The 19505-nt window shown below is 50.6% G+C and overlaps 1 protein-coding gene across 2 annotated transcripts; it reads right to left on the minus strand.

Moving 5' to 3' along the window:
* Positions 1-5043: 5043 nt before the first annotated feature.
* RAB7B (RAB7B, member RAS oncogene family) lies at positions 5044-19293 on the minus strand. Of its 2 annotated transcripts, XM_019514003.1 has the most exons (7): positions 18974-19293; positions 16954-17176; positions 11717-11778; positions 11364-11490; positions 10807-11022; positions 9489-9614; positions 5044-7627 (listed from the first exon to the last, which is right to left on the minus strand). In XM_019514003.1, exons 2-7 carry the CDS (start codon positions 16975-16977, stop codon positions 7547-7549), a joined length of 636 nt encoding a protein of 211 aa, XP_019369548.1. In that variant the 5' UTR covers positions 16978-17176; positions 18974-19293; the 3' UTR covers positions 5044-7546. The 2 variants fall into 2 exon arrangements, with proteins under 2 accessions (XP_019369548.1, XP_019369549.1); XM_019514004.1 differs by lacking the exon at positions 16954-17176 and having other exon boundaries at positions 18974-19292.
* Between the last annotated feature and the right edge of the window lie 212 nt (positions 19294-19505).

The raw sequence follows: 19505 nt of genomic DNA on the forward strand, positions 1-19505 counted from the left end.
CGTGTCTGGAGCTATCCTGTCATGCTGTCACAATACAAGGCACGTTGATGTTTCTCCAAAATGAGAGTAGTTAGGTTTAGCCCTCTTGGTTCCTCCCTCACTGCAGCGCCTCCGTCAAGGCAGCAACACAAGACTGATGTGGGTAGGTGATGAAAACCCTGCCACCAGGCACCATGTTGCCCAATGTCCTGTGGGACAGTATTCACGTCAGATGGGAAAGGGAGGTGGGGAAGAGTGTATGTGCAGCCAGGCAGAAGCGGAGCTCTCCTTGGTGACCCTGGATAGTTGGAGCTGTCTTTCCAACACTCGTGTGAGTAGGACTAGTCCCATGTCCCATGGGGAACAGGTAACTGGGTGACATATCCTCACAGGCTGGAGATTAGTGGCATATGAGCTCCATCCTGAGATAGCCCCAGAAGCTCACACATTGCAGACCCAGGGTGTGAGAGGGCCCCAGGGAATCTATTCCAGGGTTCATCCAAGACCCATGTGTGTGCTGGGTTAGACCACAGAGGGGATGTCCATTGTGTCCCATTGGTCTCGGTGTACTGAACAAAGCTGCTTTCATCCTGGATGTTCAGCCCTGGTTTTCATGGCTCGGCACCTTGTCCGGTCATTGACACCAGGGCAAAAAGAACGTAAAACCCTCCCATTGTGCTGTGTTGGCATTTCAGGCTCCTTGTCTCTGGCATAAGCTATGGCATGAAGTGCCATGCACTGGAGAATCAGGCCCGCTCTTTACACTAATGATTAACCCCACTTTGCACTGGTCTAGCAACATAAGAAGCCTTACGGTGGACATAAACACCTCCCGGCTCTTTGCCCTGCCGGGATGATGTCAAATGACTGCACTGTGAATGAGAAGCAGGACCCCTGGGTGTTTTGTTTTGGGTCCCTAGTGAGCAGGATGCAATTACATTAACCTCTGAGAAGCAAAGCCTTTCACAGAGCTTTTCCACTTCACTATCACACAGCTGCTGCAGCCTGATTGGACCTAGCCTCCACACTAAGCACATAGTGTACTTGTAAAGAAAGAAGTTTCCTACGGGCAAATATTCTCATTAACAACAGTCACCTTCCTGGACAAAAAGTACTATAGCTCAGCCCCAATGTGAAGCCCTGCAGCTCCATCTGTTCTGCTGTAGGGTCCAATGCTTCTTCCTATGATCTGCTTTGCTGGCCACACTGTGAGTAAGGAGGGCTGTGATAACCATCTCCAGGTCTCTGAAGTGTGAACAGCCAGGAGGACAGTCTGAGGACATGGAACTGGGAGGGCAGTAATGAAATTAAATGAAGGAAAACCCAGGCTAAGGAGCAAGAAAATGCAGACAAATGGTAGGCAGTGAAATGGTCTCCCAAAGGACAGTGTGGAGCCCTATTGTTTCAGCCCTCAAAATCAAGCTGGAGAAAACCCTGGGGAATAAACTCAGGAGGAACATCTTGGAGGTCTGTGGGCTGGGGCTTAGGGGATGGAGAAGGCTCCAGGTCCTGGGCATGACCTAAAACTGTGTCCTGCCAGGGTAGGGAGACCTGGTGGGGCTGCTGGTGGTGCAGCAGCCCTGTGAAATGCCAGGACTGCAAACCTCCCTGGTGAAAGGTGGGTTGGGGGTGCCTAATAACCTCCAGCCCCCTGCACAGTCCTAGCTGGGGAATGCCCACACCTGTGACTGCTTAGAGAGGCCTGTGGCTCAGTTGTTCTAGCTGAGTTGTGAGGGTAAAAGCAGGCAAGCAGCTTAGACCTGATCTGAGGGACCTTCACTGGTCCATGCTGGGGCCAGGACCCAGAGAGAGATTAAAGGGCCAGGGGCCGACTGAGGGTTGCCCAGAGAGCAAGAGGCTTGGGTTCCCGAATGCCTGAGATGGGGCCAGGGCCGAAGGGGGAGCTGACCCTCCCAGAGCGGGGACCACAGTTAATGGGGGAAGGGTACAGCTGAGTTTAGCTGCCTGAGATGCCATCTGCGAGGCTTGGGCTGCAGTGTAGGGGTGGAATGGAGCTGCAGCGATTCCCCTAAACATCAAGGTTCAAAATGGGCAGCTTCCTGCCTAGCTAACATTGTAATCATGTATTATCAAGGCACAGCAGGTGAGCGAGGTGGGTGGCTAGCCCAAAGACAGGTGGGCAGGCCAGCATCAAACCAGCCCCGGGAAGGCCCCTTGTTACAGGGCCCCTAAGCATCAGAGCAGGGATGCTCTGGACCAGCTTTCCCAGCAGTGAGAGCAAACACGACTGACTGGAAGATGGAGTTCCTTATGTTTATGGACTGTTTTTTATGAAGTGACTCCTGCTTTAGGACTGGAGGTGAACTACTCAGTTGATTAGACCATGGTGCTAATAACCCCAAGGTCACAGACTTGATCCCCAGTTGGAGTAGGTGAACAACTGACTTGTTGTGCTTCTCCTTGGGAAGTACAGAGGCCCTTCCTCACTGCCATCTCTTGCTTTGCCAGGAAGTTCACGTGCCTTGCTGGCTTTGCCAATGAAGGGAGGTCCTTTTAATGATGACTCAAAGCACAACCAGGAGACAGAGGCGGCATCTTGACAGGTCGAAAATTAGATGATTGTTGCTTCAGATGCCCACAAAGCAAGGTAAGCACCATCCCAGCCTCTGCTTGGAAAAGCTACTGTCACCTGCCCTGCCTGGGGGTTAATATCATGTTGCTTGTACTTCTCTAGCCTGAGGATTCCTGCATGCATGCATGAGGCCCATTTGGCTTAACTCTGCTGACCTAAATGAAGCTCCATCCTGGGGGAACTAGGGCCACTTTTTGTACCGTCGACCTTCCTTCCCCAGGTACATGGAGCCTGCGAGATTGGGGCAGATCTGCAGTCCCTCCAGCACAACAATCGCTTGTTCTCCCAGTTCACTGGAAGAAGGACAAGTCATCAGCTAAACCAGCAGCAGAAATTTAGACTGGGCATTAGGAAAAGCTCTTCAACAGTGTGTGTGTGGCTGGCCTAGGGGTGCTGTGTTTGATCCTGCCTCAGTGTGGGGCGGTGCACTAAATCAGCTGAGCCCAGCCTTCAGTGGGAAACATCAGTAGCTGCAGGCAACATCAGACTGTGCTCTTCCTGTCAGCCTCCCCTTTACCTGTTTAATTTCCTGTGGCTACAGGCAACACTGAGGAGGCTTACAGGCGTCCCGTTGTCCATGAAGCATGGGTTGGGGCTCTCAGGATCATTTTAGTAGAGATGTAGTTAGCCCTTTGCAGCATGGATGCTGGTCAGTGCCAGGTACTGCGGGGACCCTGCAGTTCCGGGATAACGGGCTCTTCTTTCCCTCCTTCCTTCCTTTTGGGGTCAGTTACTAATTGGACAAAGCCTACATTCACGTGCACATGTTCATACACTGTCCACAGAAGTGCTCGTGGGCTCCAGGATGAGAGAGGCATGGGGTTGGAAGCTCTTCTCTGCAAGGCAACTGATGAGCTTTCATGGGAGAAAGCAACCAGACACTGACACACTTCCCCAGTCTGCCTGCTGGGGAAGGCCCCATCCAGATTGGAGCCAGAAACAAGTTCTGCTGCTTGAGCCTGTTTCTGATTGCCGCATCTAATGGGGAGTTGGTATCTCACGGGATCTGGGAGCAGGTCAGTTGCTGTTCTCCCTGGAGCAGGGAGCGGCCACTTCATCCATTTAGTTTATTTGCTCTGTTCAGCTTTTGGCCCATATTACAGCCTGTCAGCACAAACTGGATCAAGTTCCCACCTGCTTCTCCCATTAAAAGCAGCCAGCACAGGGATATAATTAGAAACAATATTTCTGTTGACACTAACAGCACTCAATACCCACAGGATAAACATGCCAGGGCTAATACCATAGGGGTGATGTACTCAGAAGTGCTGTGACGTGCTTGCATCACGCCAGCCAGTTTAAGCTGCTGCACTAGTCTCGGGAGCAGATGGTAAATCTAGGGGCCCACTGCAGTGAAGGGAGAGGCTATGATTTCTGGCCCTACCACATGAAACCCAGCCTCCTGTCTTGTTGGCTGCAATGATGCCTGTGCAGAATGGACATTGCTAGAAAGGCATTGCTCTCCCCAGGGGTCCTGGGACAGAGGCAAGGAAAAAGTTACTGAGGGGCTTCTCCTCTCATCTGCCTTCCCTGTCAATGAAAGGACAGACTGTCTCCCTGGCTCAGCCCCCAGTTCAGTAGCTGAGTGCAGGGGATTGGGAATGGACCACCAGGCCAATCCCTGGCAGCTGCTACTTAGTGTCCTTGAGTATTCATGAACTGACTACCCATGCCTGGCCCCCCACCCTGACCTGTCCCCTAAGGATCTGAGCAGCAAGTCCAGTGCAAGTGTTGCACCATATCTGCTCCATCTGTTTCCTCTAGCAATATCCAACTGCTCCCCCATCAGCCCTGCAGGGCCCTCACAGTGACAGGAGCGTGAGCTCTAATCCAGTTGGGCTCATGCATTGCCAATAAACCTGAAGCCACACTGCAGAAAAAGGAGAGGCAGAAACTGGGGCCCCCAGAATCAGTGCAGAAGCACAGAGTCTTCCCATAGCAAGCACTGCATAGCCAGGGGACCCCATACCCCAACTGGGGCTGAGTCCCTAGGGCAGGCCCCACAGTCACCCTCCCTGAAACTATCCTGGGGGACATGCACTGGAGTCTAAGGGAAGCTGCTACCACCTGGGAAATGCACCTCAAATTAGTGCTTCTGACTGGTAGGACTAAAAGCCCTGTGCTGCAGTGACTGCCACTGTTGTTTGCTCATGCAGCACCTAACACAACAGGACCTGATTGCATCTGTCCTGCAGCACAGCGAGAGGGAGGTAGGGGCTGTGTAAACTAGAGAGAAGCCATTCCTGCTGGGCCCCTGGCATTTCAGGGACTGATATAGCCCTATGGGGGAGAGCAGAGGGAAGCACTGAGCAATAACTATTTTCCTACCAAGGCTGGGGGCTCAGAGTTCAACATAGCTCTCCAAGGCAGTGCCAGCCAAAACCAACAGTTTCTCTGCACAGGGCCCTGGTAGATTTGCTTCTCCAAGGGAAATCCCCAACCTGAAACAAAGATACCCAGCCCAGCATGTCAGAGCAAACCTTTTACTTCTGCTGGGAAGGATTTTAAATTAACAGGGGGGTCATGGGCCCCATTTGCATCTAGATATACAGGAGTAAAGCAGCTTTGAGCATATTGAACCAGAGCCTGTCGGAGGCCTGGCTTGTGTCAATGTGTGTATATGTAATTGGCAACCATTGATAAGCAGGTGAACACATCTACCTGAACGGCACTGTAGGGCCCTGGCTGCTGGAGGCTTTGAGAAGAAGCCTTGTGAGAAGTCTCATGCTATTTGGCATTTTCTCTGCAGCACCAGTCCCTGGAGCCAGGGGCTGACCCCACTGTCATCAAAAAGTACATTTCTAACGCTCATAGTTAGGAAGAAAAGCACAACAACAGGGGCCCTAAAAGTTGCAAGCTCCTGTGAGTGAGTGGAAGCCATGGAAGAGGTACCAGCATTCCCCTTTAACACCTCAGCAGTCCTCCAGGGCCTGGCTCAGGACTTCTTTGAGCACCTGGAGTCTGGAAGGCTGGAGATAGAGGTGGCACAGGACTGTACATGCCCTGCAGCACTGCCCTCTCCCCTGGTAACCTGGGCTGCAACTCCAGAGGGACACAAACAAGAGGTCCCACCCAGCATGGCCTGATCCTCTAGCATTCAAATGAGAACTCAGGCTGCCCTCTAGAACAGTGGTTCTCAACCTTTTTTGTACCATGACCCATTTGTAAACATCAAGGGTCAGTCCTGACCCAGTGCCTCTCACTCCTCACCCGCTGGTCCCACCCCCAGAGCCTACCCCACAGTGCATGGGGCAGGAGGGGCCCCAGCAGCCCCTTGCAGGCTGGAACTCTGACAGCCTACAAGGGAAAAGCTATGGTTTCCCACATTTTTCTCACTTTTAGTTTCTTGATCCATGTTCACGGCCCTTTCATATATTCTTGCAACCCACTTTTGGGTTGAGAAACACTGCTCTAGAACACTTCCCCAGGGAGCCCTCCTTTCCCAACACAAGACAGCTCATATGAGCTACCTCCTGCTCATCCAGCTCCCCCTATCATTCTTATGGCCTCAGCCCAGAGCACCTGTGGAAGCTGAGATTAACTCCTTGTTCACTGCAGACTAGGGTAAGCTTGCACAGCCTTTACAAGGAAGCCTGTCAAAGTCATTAGCTAACAGCACTTTGAACTGCCCAGTGGAATGCCAGGGGGAATCCTCTCTCTGCTCTGGCATTTGACAAGGTGGTTCAGCAGGCCTGCAGACAGGATCTGATTTTCTCTGGCCCTGCATGGGCCTTTGGGATGGTTTCTGCAGAGCTTCATGACCAAAAGGGCAAAAGGGGGCTGTAGCTGCACCTCGCCATCCCCTCCCCAATGGGCAGTAAAGCCACTCATTGGGCATCGTTCCCAGGGGCAGGCAGAACCCAGACCCAGAAGCAGAGATGTCTCAGGAGGGTCACAGGTGCACAAATCCCTCCACCCTTCTCCCCATCTTCCCTTTCCAAATATTGATCCCCTCCCCCCTGAACGCACCTACACCAAAATCTGATCCAGGCTGTTCCCTTTGCTTATTAAGAAGAGCGTTCCCCGCTCTTATGGGATTGGTAGCACTGTTCAGCAGACGTCTGTACACTGTACAAACGTGGCCAGTATCAGTGGTTCCCGGCAGGCAGCGAAGGCCCAGAAGCAGACTAAGTGACTTGCGCAGGATCATTCAGCTGGTCACTAGCACAGGTAGAGACTGATTCTGAGTCTCTTAAGTCCCAGCCTCGTGCACCATCCTGCCTGCCTTTTTTAAATGGTGCCTTTAGAAAGTCCCTCATCATGACGCTTCCTCACCTGCGTGCCAGGAGGGTGTTATCACCCTCATTTCACACAGCAGAAGCTGAGGCATAGAAAGATCAGCTGGGTTCAGAGATAGGAGAGTCTGGGCACCCTCCCTGTTCAACAAACAGCATGTGCCTGCTGAATATCAGAGGCAGGGCCATTAGTGTAAGCACTGGGTGTCTGTGTTCACACAGCAAGGACTGAGATTAGCCAGGGCTACCCCACCTGATGCCAAGACCACAGCCTGCTTTGCGAGCACCATCACTCAGGCACACGTGGGGAAAGTCTGCTCCAGGGCCAGCCGGTGAGCAGCAGGGCTCCACTGGGAATTCACTGACCTGCCAGAGTACTGGCTGGTAAAATGAGAGCAGAGAGGGCCAGAGATGTGAATTGGGGCCCCCTTGTCTTGGTGTGGCAGTGCAGCAACTTGAGGAGGACTATGCCGGGCGCTGAAAGGGCGGTGTAGAAGGTTAGTGAAGCAGGAAGGCTGTAGCAGCAACCAGGTATGGTTTGTGTGATTAGTCTGTTGGAGGCACTTTAGGGAAAGGCCAATGCCTTCAAGTGTCTGGAGATCTGCTGGATCAGCTGTGAGATGTGGCATCTAAACGCTGCAGTCTTCTCCTTTGGCTGAACACGAAGCTGGAGCTGCCAGGCCTACTCACTGCTCCGTCGGCCTCTTGGGTGTGTGTCAGGTCTCTCCATAAGACACGGTCAGCAGCATTTCCTCCTGGGCTGGTTGTCGGGAGTGAGCTTGATGGACTCTGTTAAGTAGTTCTCCAGAATCCCCTGGTGCTGGAAAACAGAAGATGAGACAAGCTTGGATTGGGAATTGTAATAAATCTCCAGTGATCAGGAGTGAGTTTCAGGGGTCTGAGAGATCCCAGGCTCAGTTGTGTTTGGTAGAGAAAATTAGGCAAAAGGAAAGAACTTCACATGATGGATGCCAGTCGCATTGCTCAATGCACTCAGGTGCTACAGCACAGGGCAGGGTATATCATTTCATTTGCCCATTATGGAATTATGGCTACATCAATAGGTAATAGATACTGCATTTATCTAATGACTTTAACTTAGCACCATTTCAGTACAAAGGGATTTGGTAATGTTAGCTCATTGTAAGCATGTAAGGTTCAGTGCAGACCAGCTCTCTCACTACTTCTAGCATAGCCTGGTACTTCAGTTACAAGGATAAACGGTTTCCCTTGCTCCAGCAAACATTTATGGGTATAAAATTCCAGGCCTAAGGCCTTTGTTGCATGGTAATTTTGGATGCCTCCTGGAGCTCTTAAATCCCTGGACTGTCTGCACATTAACACCTTAAAGTGGCTGTATAGCATACAAAAAACTAAAACTCTTTGTTCCATAATTATACCTTTTATTAGTTATGCCACTCCATGGCAGGATTATCTCCGATCTGTGCTACCCAGCTCCTGCTCCATTAAGGTGTGGCCACTCCACACAGATGTGCTGCCCAAGTTAAAGTCCTCTAGTATCCCAGGATCTCTCATACCCCCACCTGTAGCAAGTCACAGCTGTGCAGGTGGGGGACAGGCAGAGAAGGTTTCTAGGCTAAGGGTGTGACTGCTCCAAACTCCAAGCTACTACTCACACTAATCACCATTTATGCAGCTCACAGTGTAAAGTGTAATAGGCCCCTAAAATGGAGGCACTATTTCTAAATACCAAGTCCTTAAATCAAATGCTTTTCCTCCTTCCTTGATTTCATAGGGATGGCCACTAGGGAGCACCATTAACTAAAGTTCCAGTGTACACAGCTGTGTAAATTGCTTCACATCTGGACTCCTAGGATGAGTCAAAAGAATTTGCCCATGCTTTTAATGAGTACTGATTCCTTGACTTTTATTGTTCGTTCTTTTTGAAATAAGGAATATTCAGCACCGACTGTTTTCAGCAGGACAGTCATGAGATGGACTTAAAAAAACTTATTTCAGATAAAAATGTAGACTTCAGCTGTCCTATGTCAAAAGTAGGCGATGGTTAATGATAAATTAAGCTCTTGTTTAAAATCATAGGAAATGATAAAATCACAGGACTTGGAAATGGTGAATCGTGCTTGAATCTTAATCACCAGTTAAGGGAAGGCTGGGGTTTGAATCTAAGAACAAATTTAGGTGTCAATTGAAAGGACCAGAATCTCATTAGGTGTTTTAATCTGGACCAAATAGTGATAGTCTCCATAGAGCAGCTCTCAACCTTTTTTAGACTCCAGGTGCAACTTGGTCGACTCAAGGCACCCTTTGGAAAATGCCACCTTTTAGCTTTCACTCATTTTTGGACTACTCCTGTTGCTGCAAAAAAAAAAAAGAGTTCAGACTGGAGTGTTTTGGACACCCTGGTCTTCTGTTTGAAATCTCTGGGTTTACTTTGTGAATCATGCATAGGTGTTTGCACACCAAACAGTGCTAATATTGCGTGGCATCCCTCAGCACACTTAAAAGGAACTCTTGACACCCCATGGTGCTACAACACTGATTGAGAATGGCTGCCCTAGCTTGTCAGATCCAGTGAATGTTTCTTTACTGTATCTCTGCTGCTTTGTGACTTCTGCCTCAAAGTGAATGCTCCCCCGCCAGCTAGATGCTCAGTGGGGAGGGAAGCAGCCAGCCCTGCCCCCACAGGCACTGCTACTCACCCTTGCCAGGGCTTGTCTTGCGAGGGTCTCAAAAGCCTGTGCCACGTTAATGTCATTCTTGGCGCTGACTTCAAAATATGGGATGTCCTTTTCTTTGCACCAGGTTGAAGCAGCCTCCTGGGGCACCTGCAGGAGGGAATGAGGATGGGGTCATAGTATTGACTTGCAGGGGTTTCAGCTGCTCAGAAGATGAGACAATCCAGTGTGGGGGGTATTCAGCCTTTTCTTATGGTTCTCCTAAGCTCAGAGACCTCTGCGCTGTCCCCAACCATTTCACTCCAGTAAATGGGGAAAGTGTTGGGCTTGTTTTCTGAGAGACCAGGGTCCAACTGTTAAAAGTACTTAGGTGCCTTTCTGTGGGAGTCACGTGCCCCCGATCCACATAGAAGCCTGGGTGAGCTGAGGGGCTTCAGTACCTTTAGAAGGTGCACAGGATGTTGCTGAATTAGGGCCTGGACTTGTCCTGGCAGATGCTGAGCACTCGTGCATCAGGCCACAGTGCTCAGCAGTTCAGTGCTTGCTTGTCACTCCTGAAAGCTAGCCTGCTCCCTTGTCCTGAAGAGCATGAGCAGCTGCGTATCTTCTCTCTGAGCGGATCAGTGCAGCTGGATTCCCTGCTGTGTCTGGTGGGGACATCTGTGTAACATCAGGGCCAGCAGCAGCCTTACTGGGAGAGCTTGCTGCAGATGTTATGGTCTCCAGCAAAGCTCATGGGTGGATCTAGGGGTGGTTGAGGAAGGAGATTTCTTTCAGCTCTTGGAGAAGGGAGACTGGAACCAAACATCCCAGCTATCCTGTTGGAGATTTCCCTTCCCTGGCTTCAGACTGGAATTCCTACCTTGTTGGTGAATAAACCAAGTGAGCCTGGCTCCAGCTGTGTTAATGAAGACTGGCCTCTTTGAAAGCCATTCCTCATTTTGGATGGCTTAATATTTGGTGGCCCCAAAGGAGATACATGACAGGGCCCGAGTTTCCAGAAAGCAGGTGCTTGACACTTTCTAGGATTCGGGCTTCCTCAAGGTGTCTGCAGTTGGGCACCCAACATCATTAGCTGCTTTTCGATATTTAGGTGCTAACAAGGGGTGTAAGGAGGTGACATAATGTTTAAATGAATTCAGTGCTGGTGAGTAATAGCTGCCTGACAGAGGCTGGAGCCAGCATTTCCTACGCCACAGTACCAAGTGTGCTCCACCACAGACTAAAGACCCCATCCTGAGGGCTGTAACATTTCCTAAAAGATTTCTAGGGCACTTCTCTAAACCCCCACCCTCCCCAACTGCTTTGAGCCCTTGATGGTGCCCCGGGGCTCCCTCCTCACCTGCCGGTCGCTTATATCAATTTTATTTCCCAGCACCACCATGGGGAAGTCCTTCTCCTGGGAGAGAACCTTGTCCAGGAAGTCCTTTCTCCAGTCATCCATGGACTCGAAAGACTCCATGTCTGTGACGTCGAAGGCCAGCATGCAGCCATCTGAGCCCTTGTAAAATGTCGACACCATGGACCGGAACCGCTCCTGACCCCCCGTGTCCCAGATCTGCAAAGGGGAGAAGGGCAGGAGATGCACACACAGCATTAGTGCACATAAAATACCTGCATCCTATGACTCCATGAGGCAGCAGGAGTCTGGGATGAGCGCCTGCAGCTCAGACTGACTTCAGTACATTTCAGGGATGCTCAGCACAAGCCCTGCTCTGCTGGTGTCAATAGGAATATCTTGTGGTTGACTTAACTAGGGGATGGAGTAGGGGGCCTAAGAGACTGGGACTTGTGCAGCACCCTTTCTGGCCCACGTGCACCATGCTCATGCCTGGTCAGAAGGCTTTCAGGCTCCTTCTGTGTGCACTACTGCCTGAACCCCAAATAAGAGCGACTCACCTGCAGCTTGAGTGGGGTGTTGTCCACCATGATGACCTTGGTGAGGATGCTGGCTCCCAGCGTGGTCCTGTAATCTTCATAAAAGGTCTTGTGCACATACTGATGCAGGAGCGAGGTCTTTCCCACGCTGGTGTGGAGGGAGAGATGTACATAGAGATATGTGTTAGCCTTAGGATCTGTGCCTCACGGAGTGGGGATCAGGGAAAGTACAGTTACACATGCCCCCCCCCCCTCCACCCCGTACTGCTGTTAAAGGGACACGGCCAAACTCCAGCCTTTCCTATTCTGTCTTATCTTGTACCTTCCAGAGTTGGCCGTGGTCTTGGCTGTGTCTTAGACAAGGCTTGACTTACCCCAGTGCTCCAATGATGATAATTTTTAAATCCACTTTCTTATTGGAATTCATGAAAGGCACCTAGAGGAGGGAAAGCGCTGTGATTACTAGAGTTCCCAGCCCAGCCTGCTCCAGCACAGACCCAAGGGCACCTCCTAAAGGCTGTGACATTTCCAACCCTTCAGCCCCACCTCAGTGAAAGGGCCCCCTGGAAAGCCACCTGCCATGATGCTGAGCATCTGCATGTGCTTCTTGTCTCTCTCCCCAGCAACCCCCTCCCTTCCAGTGTGCTGCACTTTTCACTGCAACAAGAGGAGAGGGGGCAGGAAGCATTCAGCACAGCAACCCACACAGACAGCCAGCGCCGGCGACAAGGGACCTATTGTGACCAGGAAAATGGCCAACAAATCTATTAGTGTTTGTGATGTGTGCAGGAGGTAGTACCAAGCAGCATTCTTCAGCCACCGCTCCCCCCACTCATTTATCCCTGCCCCTGCCGGAATCACGGCTCTGCCTCCATGCCCTGAATGCGTGCTTGTTTGCGTATCGTTCTGGGCACTATTTTATCTTTGCAGCTCTGGGGACATTGGGTGAAACTGTGGCACCTTCCCCAGGACCATGACTGACAGATGGTCCCATGTCCTACTGAGACCATTTTTGCAGTTCTGCCTGTCCTTACTGTTCCCTGGTCCTGCCTTCTCTCCACCGTTGCCCACATGTCTGCTCATCCCATGCTGAAGCTGATCTCATTGTGTAGCTTGCTGACATGCTCTGGATGCATGCTAAAGGTCACCCCAAGTTGATCTACCTGTAAGTGGTAGCTGGTCATTTGGGCTGTGGAGTGGGAAGCAGCCAGACGTGAGACAGCTATATGTCTCCCTGCGTGCTGTTGGCTACCTCAGCTATGCCACCCCTAGGGTTCACAGGCTCTCGTGGACCTCTGACCTTTCTCTGTCTGATATTGTCTTATTCCAGCATAGGAACTGTGTAAGGCAGGAGTGTCTTGCTGCTTTTTGTGTGCAGTGCCTAGTGCTCTTTTGAGGCCCAGACATACAACTGCAAAAAGTTTTATCATAAAGACTAGTCATAGGGATCATCAGGGCGAGGAGCTTTCATGGAACTCCCTGGGCTTTGGCTTTCCTTCCACACCTGAGCCACTCCCATCCAGCAGGCCAAGCATCAGGGAAGGCTGGACAAAGATATTTGTTAAAAAGGAGTTTGTCAATGCTAGTCAGTCTTTCCTGGCTGCTTTCCAGCTATGATTTCATTAATCACTGCCTTGGGTGGCCTTTCCAAGCACCATCCTGGACTATTGAGAGCCGTTCAGAGGTGGAGAACAGAACCCAGAATCTGTGTGCTTGTGAATCATTCCTCCATGCAGCTGATGACTCATCCCTCTTTGGGCCAGGAGAAAGTTTCATTATTATAAAATACAAGGAAGCTAAAAAAAACCCCTGCCTTGTTTTAGCGATGTTGTTGTTCACATTTTCATTTAGCAGAGGTAGATTCCAAAGTGTCACTGTAACAGAGACCAGGTTGTATGTGTGGATTTGAACTTCTCCAAAACACATCTCTTTGGATCCAGGGTTCCAGGTTTTTGCTTCAAGCCCTTTCCCTGTGCAATGTGTTTGGAAGTCTTGCTGCAGGTAGAGAATGATGCATACTAAAACTTTGACCCAAATTCTTGGCTGTGGCAAAATGGCAGTACTCACTAGTCTTGGAAGCAACTTGTGGTCCCATTGTGCACTGATAACTTGAGACAAGCAGTGTTCAAGCTGGCAAACTTGGAGAAGAAAAGACTGTCCCATCAGGCATAAAGCAATGTCCAAGGAAGGACTACTTGAGCCTAGCATAGGGCAAATGTAACTACACATCAGTGCTCCCTTGGCATGCCCAGCAATAGCGTCTGCCAGAGGCAAATCCCTCTGGAAGTGTGCAGCTGGTGAATGATGCACCAGTAGGGCATGAGGAAGGAGAGACTTTCTCATCAACAGCTACTAATTCACTTGGGACTGTTAAGCGTGAGAGAAGGAAATCAATACCTGGTCCAACTGATGGATAAAAGGCCTCTAGGAAAGGATGCATGTGGATCCTGAACAGACTTCTGAGGCTGGCTGAATAAATAGAGGAGCAAATGGATATTCCCGCCCAGCAAAGCCAGGAGGCAGGCAGCGATGACCCTGCCATTTTGGGCTTAAGAGGCAATTTGTCCTGAATGAGTTTGCCAGTCCCCATGCAACTCCAGACCCAGAGCAAAATGCTCAGTGTCAGGAAGTAACACTTCTAGAGGCAGCTCATTGCTGCTCACCCTTTCAAGCTAGTGGCACCTATCACGGATCTTCAAGCTGTCCGCTGGGGAGTTGCTTGCACTTGGAAATTCCCTAGGCATCTGCTGAGAAACACCAGCAGGGTTTTATTTCTTTGTGTTGCCTTTAAATTCACATGGTGAATTGAGCATTGCCTGAACCTGTTGGCACTGAGCTGGGAGGATTGTGAATGGGGCAAATGAGTCGGCAGATCTGCCCGTAGCACGTTTCCACCTCCCACAGCAGCTCTGTCGAAGGGACTGTCAGCTGTGTTTCACACTAACCTGGGATTTTTCGGGCTATATGGGCCTATATCCACACACAAGAGTGGTTTGGCTGAACTCTCTACCTGCCTGTTCCACACTAATCAGGCCACTTTGGAAGCAGACTAACTTCCATGCAGGCTCAGTTGCTCTACTCCACTCCACGGGGGACATGGATGCATCCCCGGCCTGCCTTCCCTCTTCAGCTAACAGCTGGGAGACTTGCCCCTTCAGTGTCAGCTGATTGGGAGGCTGCTGCCTCACTCCAGTCTGCCAGTAAAAACCCAGTAACTAGTGTAATGGAAACAGCAACAGAAAGATTCATACCTTGAAGAGGAGCTGAGCTCACCTTTGTGCACCCCAAAGGGCAGGGATGAACTCTAAGCATTCTTCCTTTCCTCTAGAGGTCTCCTTTATGGTCTCATGTTAAATGAACATGTACCCAGCTGCCTCTGGTCAGTCTTTCAAGGGTGCTTGGCACCAAAGAGTGAGGCTGAAGTGAGCTGTTAGGTGCTGTACAGTTTTAGCTCATTCAATTCCTGCATCTGTGCAAAATGCCAAACCACCCCATAGAGGCCATAGTTGACATAAGCAGGTGGTAATTGTTCCATGTGTAAATCAGCCCATGTGCCTGTAGGTGCCAGGGCCTGTGTACCTGTGACTAGGAGTATGTGAGTCTTTGCACATGTCAAGGCACCCATGCATCAGTCAAGGGCACTGGCTGCCCTCCACGCTTTCTCTGGAGAGCCTTGCTTTAGTTTGGCATCCAGCTGCCATGCTGAATGCAGCAGGCAACATGGCATCAATAATAGCACCCAGTGCTTTTACGCTAAGGGCTCAGACATGTAAAAGAAGCTGCAGGCATGAAGCAACCTCCAGTGCAGTCCAGCTATGATATGAGCCAGGGTCCGTCAGAATGATTATTTTTTTAATTTTCCGTATTCCAAGCCAAATCAGCCAAATCAATTCCAAATCCATGAGTCAGTCCAGAACCATAAGTGGCCCTACTACCAGCAAACATCCTCCACCCCCATCTGGGGCTTCAGATGTTCCCAAATCCTTTGGCAGGCATCCTACTTGCAGGCCCAAGCCCAGAGGCTTGGGGTTCAGGTGCCTCCAAGTTTTGCCTGCCCTTAGCCATAAGGTCCCAGGGGCAAACTAGGGAAGTCTCTCATTTCCATAAAGTGGGCATAAAGCCAAGGTTAATTATGCATGACCTATGTGGATACTATCCTATGCCAGCAGAGCAGTCTTCCCTGGGTGTGACTAGGAAGCCACCATGGTGATTATGGTATTTCCCCTGCCAGAAAAGCGTAGGACTACGCTTGATCTGAGCCCACAAGAAGCCGAGAAGTCTCAGGGTCGGCCAGAAATCAGCATCTCTTGTAACTCTTGGGGTGGTTGCAAACCCAGGCCCCCACTGAAGAGCTCTCCACCACCCCCATCTAATGCTATTCATCTCTGTGAAGCTGCACCTGGGGTCTGAGAGCAGATCTGGGCCCCTGACTCGACTGGGATGAGACTTCCTTTGGTCCCACTTCTGGTTTATCAGGCCTTTCTCCCAGCCTCATACCCTTCCTAGGTTCTGTGCTGTCAGGCTTCTGGAGTGGCTTGTACCCAGACACAGCTTGGGGCAAGCTGGCTTCATCTCCTCTTCTGAGCTCGAGGGGGAGCCAGCTCTACCCCTGTGACCCAAACCCAATTGCAATGTCTTAGCAAACCTGAGTTTGCCTCCTGGGCTAAGATGCAGGGCAGCATGTGAGGGGAGGCTGAGGGAACTGGGCTTATTTAGTCTGGAGAAGAGAAGATTGAGAGGGGATTTAATAGCAAGCTTTAATTACCTGAAGGGTAATTCCAAAAAGGATGGAGCTAAACTGTTCCCATTGGTGGCAGATGACAGAACAAGGAGCAACGGGCTCAAGTTGCAGCAAGGGAGGTTTAGGTTAGATATTAGGAAAAACTTTCTCACAAGGAGGGTAGTGAAACACTGGAACAGGCTCCCCAGAGAGGTGGTGGTAACATCATCCTTGGAGGCTCTTAAGACCTGGCTAGACAAAGCCCTGGCTGGGATGATATAGTTGGGGCTGGTCCTGCTTTGAGCAGGGGGTTGGACTAGATATGACCTCCTGAAGTCCTTTCTGACCCTCATTTTCTGTGATTGTGTGTCTGAAACTGTTCTCCGCTAGAGGAAAGCCAGGCACCAACCAACACAGTCAGGTAAAGCAGCTAAAAATGTACCACACCTTCCTGGCCTGTCTGGGCAAGGCCCTGGTGAAGGAGCCTCCCCAAAGCACGTTCTTTCTCAGAGTGGCTAGCAGCAAGGGCACGCAGCCCTGGTTATACACTGCCCTGGAAGCACTTGTGCTCTCTGTGACATCCATTCACTGCTTTCCTGCCAGCCTTGCTGTGCTGGGCACCAAGTGCCACTATACCACACCTACCCTGTAACACCAGAGAGCCCTGAAGGACATCTCAAAGGCAGATGTGACCCTCAGAGTCCTGAAATGTGGCCTCTCAGTCCTGGAGGACTTGATTCCACCCAGCTGGATTCTTACTAGGCTCCATTGACCACGGGGATGCTCTGGGTCTTTGCTTTCCTCACTGGTGAAGCCAAGCAAAATCCGGCAGCTGTCTCAGAGGGGTGGGGGTGCAGGGGTTACAGCTGGTGATTTTGTGATTGTTCTTACAGTTATATGCACATAGATGGACATTAACAGTGGCCCCAGGGAGGCAGCAAGTTGCCAGTACAGACCACGCAGCCCGTTTGATTTGGCTAGCAGAGCTGTGTGACTCCACCTTGGGTGGTGGGGAAGGTCATCATCTTGCCATCCTTTCTGAAGCTGCCTGCCAGCAGGATGGAGCCTGTCTGGATCTGTGAAAAGTCAGGGACAGCTGGGTCTGGTGTCGGCCCTGTGTCAGGCAAACAGGGACAGTAGGCACAGACTGACTTGTATTTGATGCTAACAGCAAAGAAAGCAGTTAGAGAGGCCTTGGCCTGCCACTCTGCAGTGGTTCCCAGGGAGGGGGACTTGTAGAGGAGAGGAAAACCTGGAATGAGCCTTTTTTTGCTTCTTTCAGGCATACAGGGAAGGACTGAAAACAGGTGTGTTTACTTCAGTCCTTTTACTTAGCACTGTCAGAAATGTTGAACCTTTTTTTGGCTCTGAACTTGCAGGTGGGCAGGGAGCTCCATCAGCTTTGAACAGAAGGGGCAACTTTAACAAAGAATGCTTTCTGCCAACTGTTTGATAGGCACTGGAGTCCAATGGTAGCTCATAACAAGAGAGAAAAGAGTATTAAACAGGGTGGTGAGAAACCACTCCCATTGCATTTGATTAGAAGTGGAGTCGGGGATGCTGCACCCACCAGCAAGTTCTCTGCCTGGCCACAGAGTCTTCCCAAAAAGCCCAACAGACAAAACCAACTAATGTCATTACAAAAAGGGACCAATTGATGCTACCAGAAAATGCCGCCCTAAGAAGTGCTGCTAAATGAGCGTGAAACACCCCCCCCAACTTTTTTCATTACACAAGCAAACGCAAAGGCTTTTTTTGGTTTTCAGGCTGACAAAGAAACAAGAAAAAAAATCACCCAAAAGTTTCGTTCAGCCCATAATGAAATGTTTTCTTCGGTTTAGGGCAGCAGGAGTAAAGGGGAAGCGTTAGTTTTAATTTTCAACTTTTTTACTCAATTCAAGTAAAGTTTATCTCAAAAGAGAGTCCCCAAGTGAAAACTGGAACTTCACAAGGAAAGCTTTGGACTGCTCCTGGAGTTTCAGATCTTTTGGGGTGGGTTTTTTTTTTGCCAGGAGGATTCTTTTCTTTCTTCTTTCTTTGATTTGGTACATGTTTTTTTCGTACATGCCATTTTCTGAATAAACAATTTGCTTGGAAAGCTTTCTCCTAGCCCAGTTTCTCCAGCTCTGCTCTGCCCAAGGTCAGGTCTCAGCCTCCACTTGGCTAAACCAGCTGTCCCCTTGCTAGAGCAAGCCTCTGGTCTAGCCAGCTGGCAGCCCACTCTGCGGATGGACTGTGGTCCATCTGACTGCCTGGACTCTTCTCTAGCAGCACTTCCTCCTGCCTCTGGGTGCAGCCCAGCACTGAAGGGCCAAATGCGGTGGCCACCAATCAAGCCGAGACCTAGAATCACACCAGGGATGGGGGAGCCAGTCTGTAGATGTGGGCTAAGCCCCAGTGGGGGTGGAGAGGGTGCAGCACCTGTTGCTCCAGCCACCCAGTGACATGTGGCAGTGTGGAGCCCCAGCAGCAGATGGGAAGGCTCACTGACAAGATCCTGCCTCTGCATTTTTTCCTGATGTGTTGTCCTGAGCTGCCCTACTTTACAGGCTTGCCCCTGCCCAGACTGCTGTCTAGCCCATAGACAGGGATCCAGGCACTCTGGACCTTCTGTCAAGAGAGCCACATGTTTCTGTCTCCCCTGCCTGTTGTATGTCTACGCAGTCCCGGCTCTAGGCACTCAACCCCACCTCATGCTTTGCCAGGTTTAGAAACCTTTGCTTTGCTGGACTTTTAATTCAAAATGGACTTTGCAATCCTGGTTTCCCTGCTCTGGGGAACAGGCCATTCCGTGTCCGATCCCCTGGCTTCGCGACAGCCTGAGTTGCGGCATAACTATTTCAATCCACCGCCTGCCAAAATTCCACCGCTCCCCTACCAGAAAAAAGGGCAGCAAAGAAAAGGCACTTACATGCTGTGGCATTTGTTCTGTGAGATCTCCTGTCGCTGAAGGGACCTGCAGGCTGTCAGCTTCCCCACCGCCCTGGCCGCCACTCCCGTTCTCCGTTCTTTACTTGGCTTTCTAAAGAGTCAGGAGGGGCTGGGAGGAGGATCCAGGAAATTGCAGCTTCTCAGAGTATTTCCCTTTTTCTCTCCCTCGTTCTTCCCCTATCTAGATTCCCTGGCAGACAGTGAAGGGAAACGTGCTCAGGAGGCAAGCCAGAAGTTACATCAGCGAGAAAGGGGCTGAGATAATCAGATCTGGCTGGGGAATGTCTTTCCTACAGAGAATGAAGCAGAGCGTGTGTCTGCGAAGGGGGATCTGGGGCTGAAGTGAACTTCCTGGGCACCGACCGAGTGAGGAAATTAGTAGTTCTCCTGCACTTTTCCAGTCCTGAAAGGCACCCCCTCCCAGATCTGCACGTTTACCTCTACTTAGCTCTAGGTCTCTGCTTAGCTCTAGCGGTGTCTTCATTGTTAAAAAACAAAACAAACCAACAACA

The sequence above is a fragment of the Gavialis gangeticus genome, unplaced genomic scaffold, assembly GCF_001723915.1.
Source record: "Gavialis gangeticus isolate Ggan-Ray unplaced genomic scaffold, GavGan_comp1, whole genome shotgun sequence".
Taxonomy (NCBI): Eukaryota; Metazoa; Chordata; order Crocodylia; family Gavialidae; genus Gavialis; species Gavialis gangeticus.

Bases quoted from the DNA above. Each gene is read 5' to 3' on its own strand.
- RAB7B (XM_019514003.1), bottom strand. From the start codon at position 16,977: ATGTCCATCTATGTGCATATAACT. The intron at 11,779-16,953 runs GTAAGAACAATC...TCCCTCCTCTAG, and splicing joins CCATCTATGTGCATATAACT to GTGCCTTTCATGAATTCCAA. The intron at 7,628-9,488 runs GTGAGTAGCAGT...TCTGTTTTCCAG, and splicing joins CAAGACAAGCCCTGGCAAGG to CACCAGGGGATTCTGGAGAA.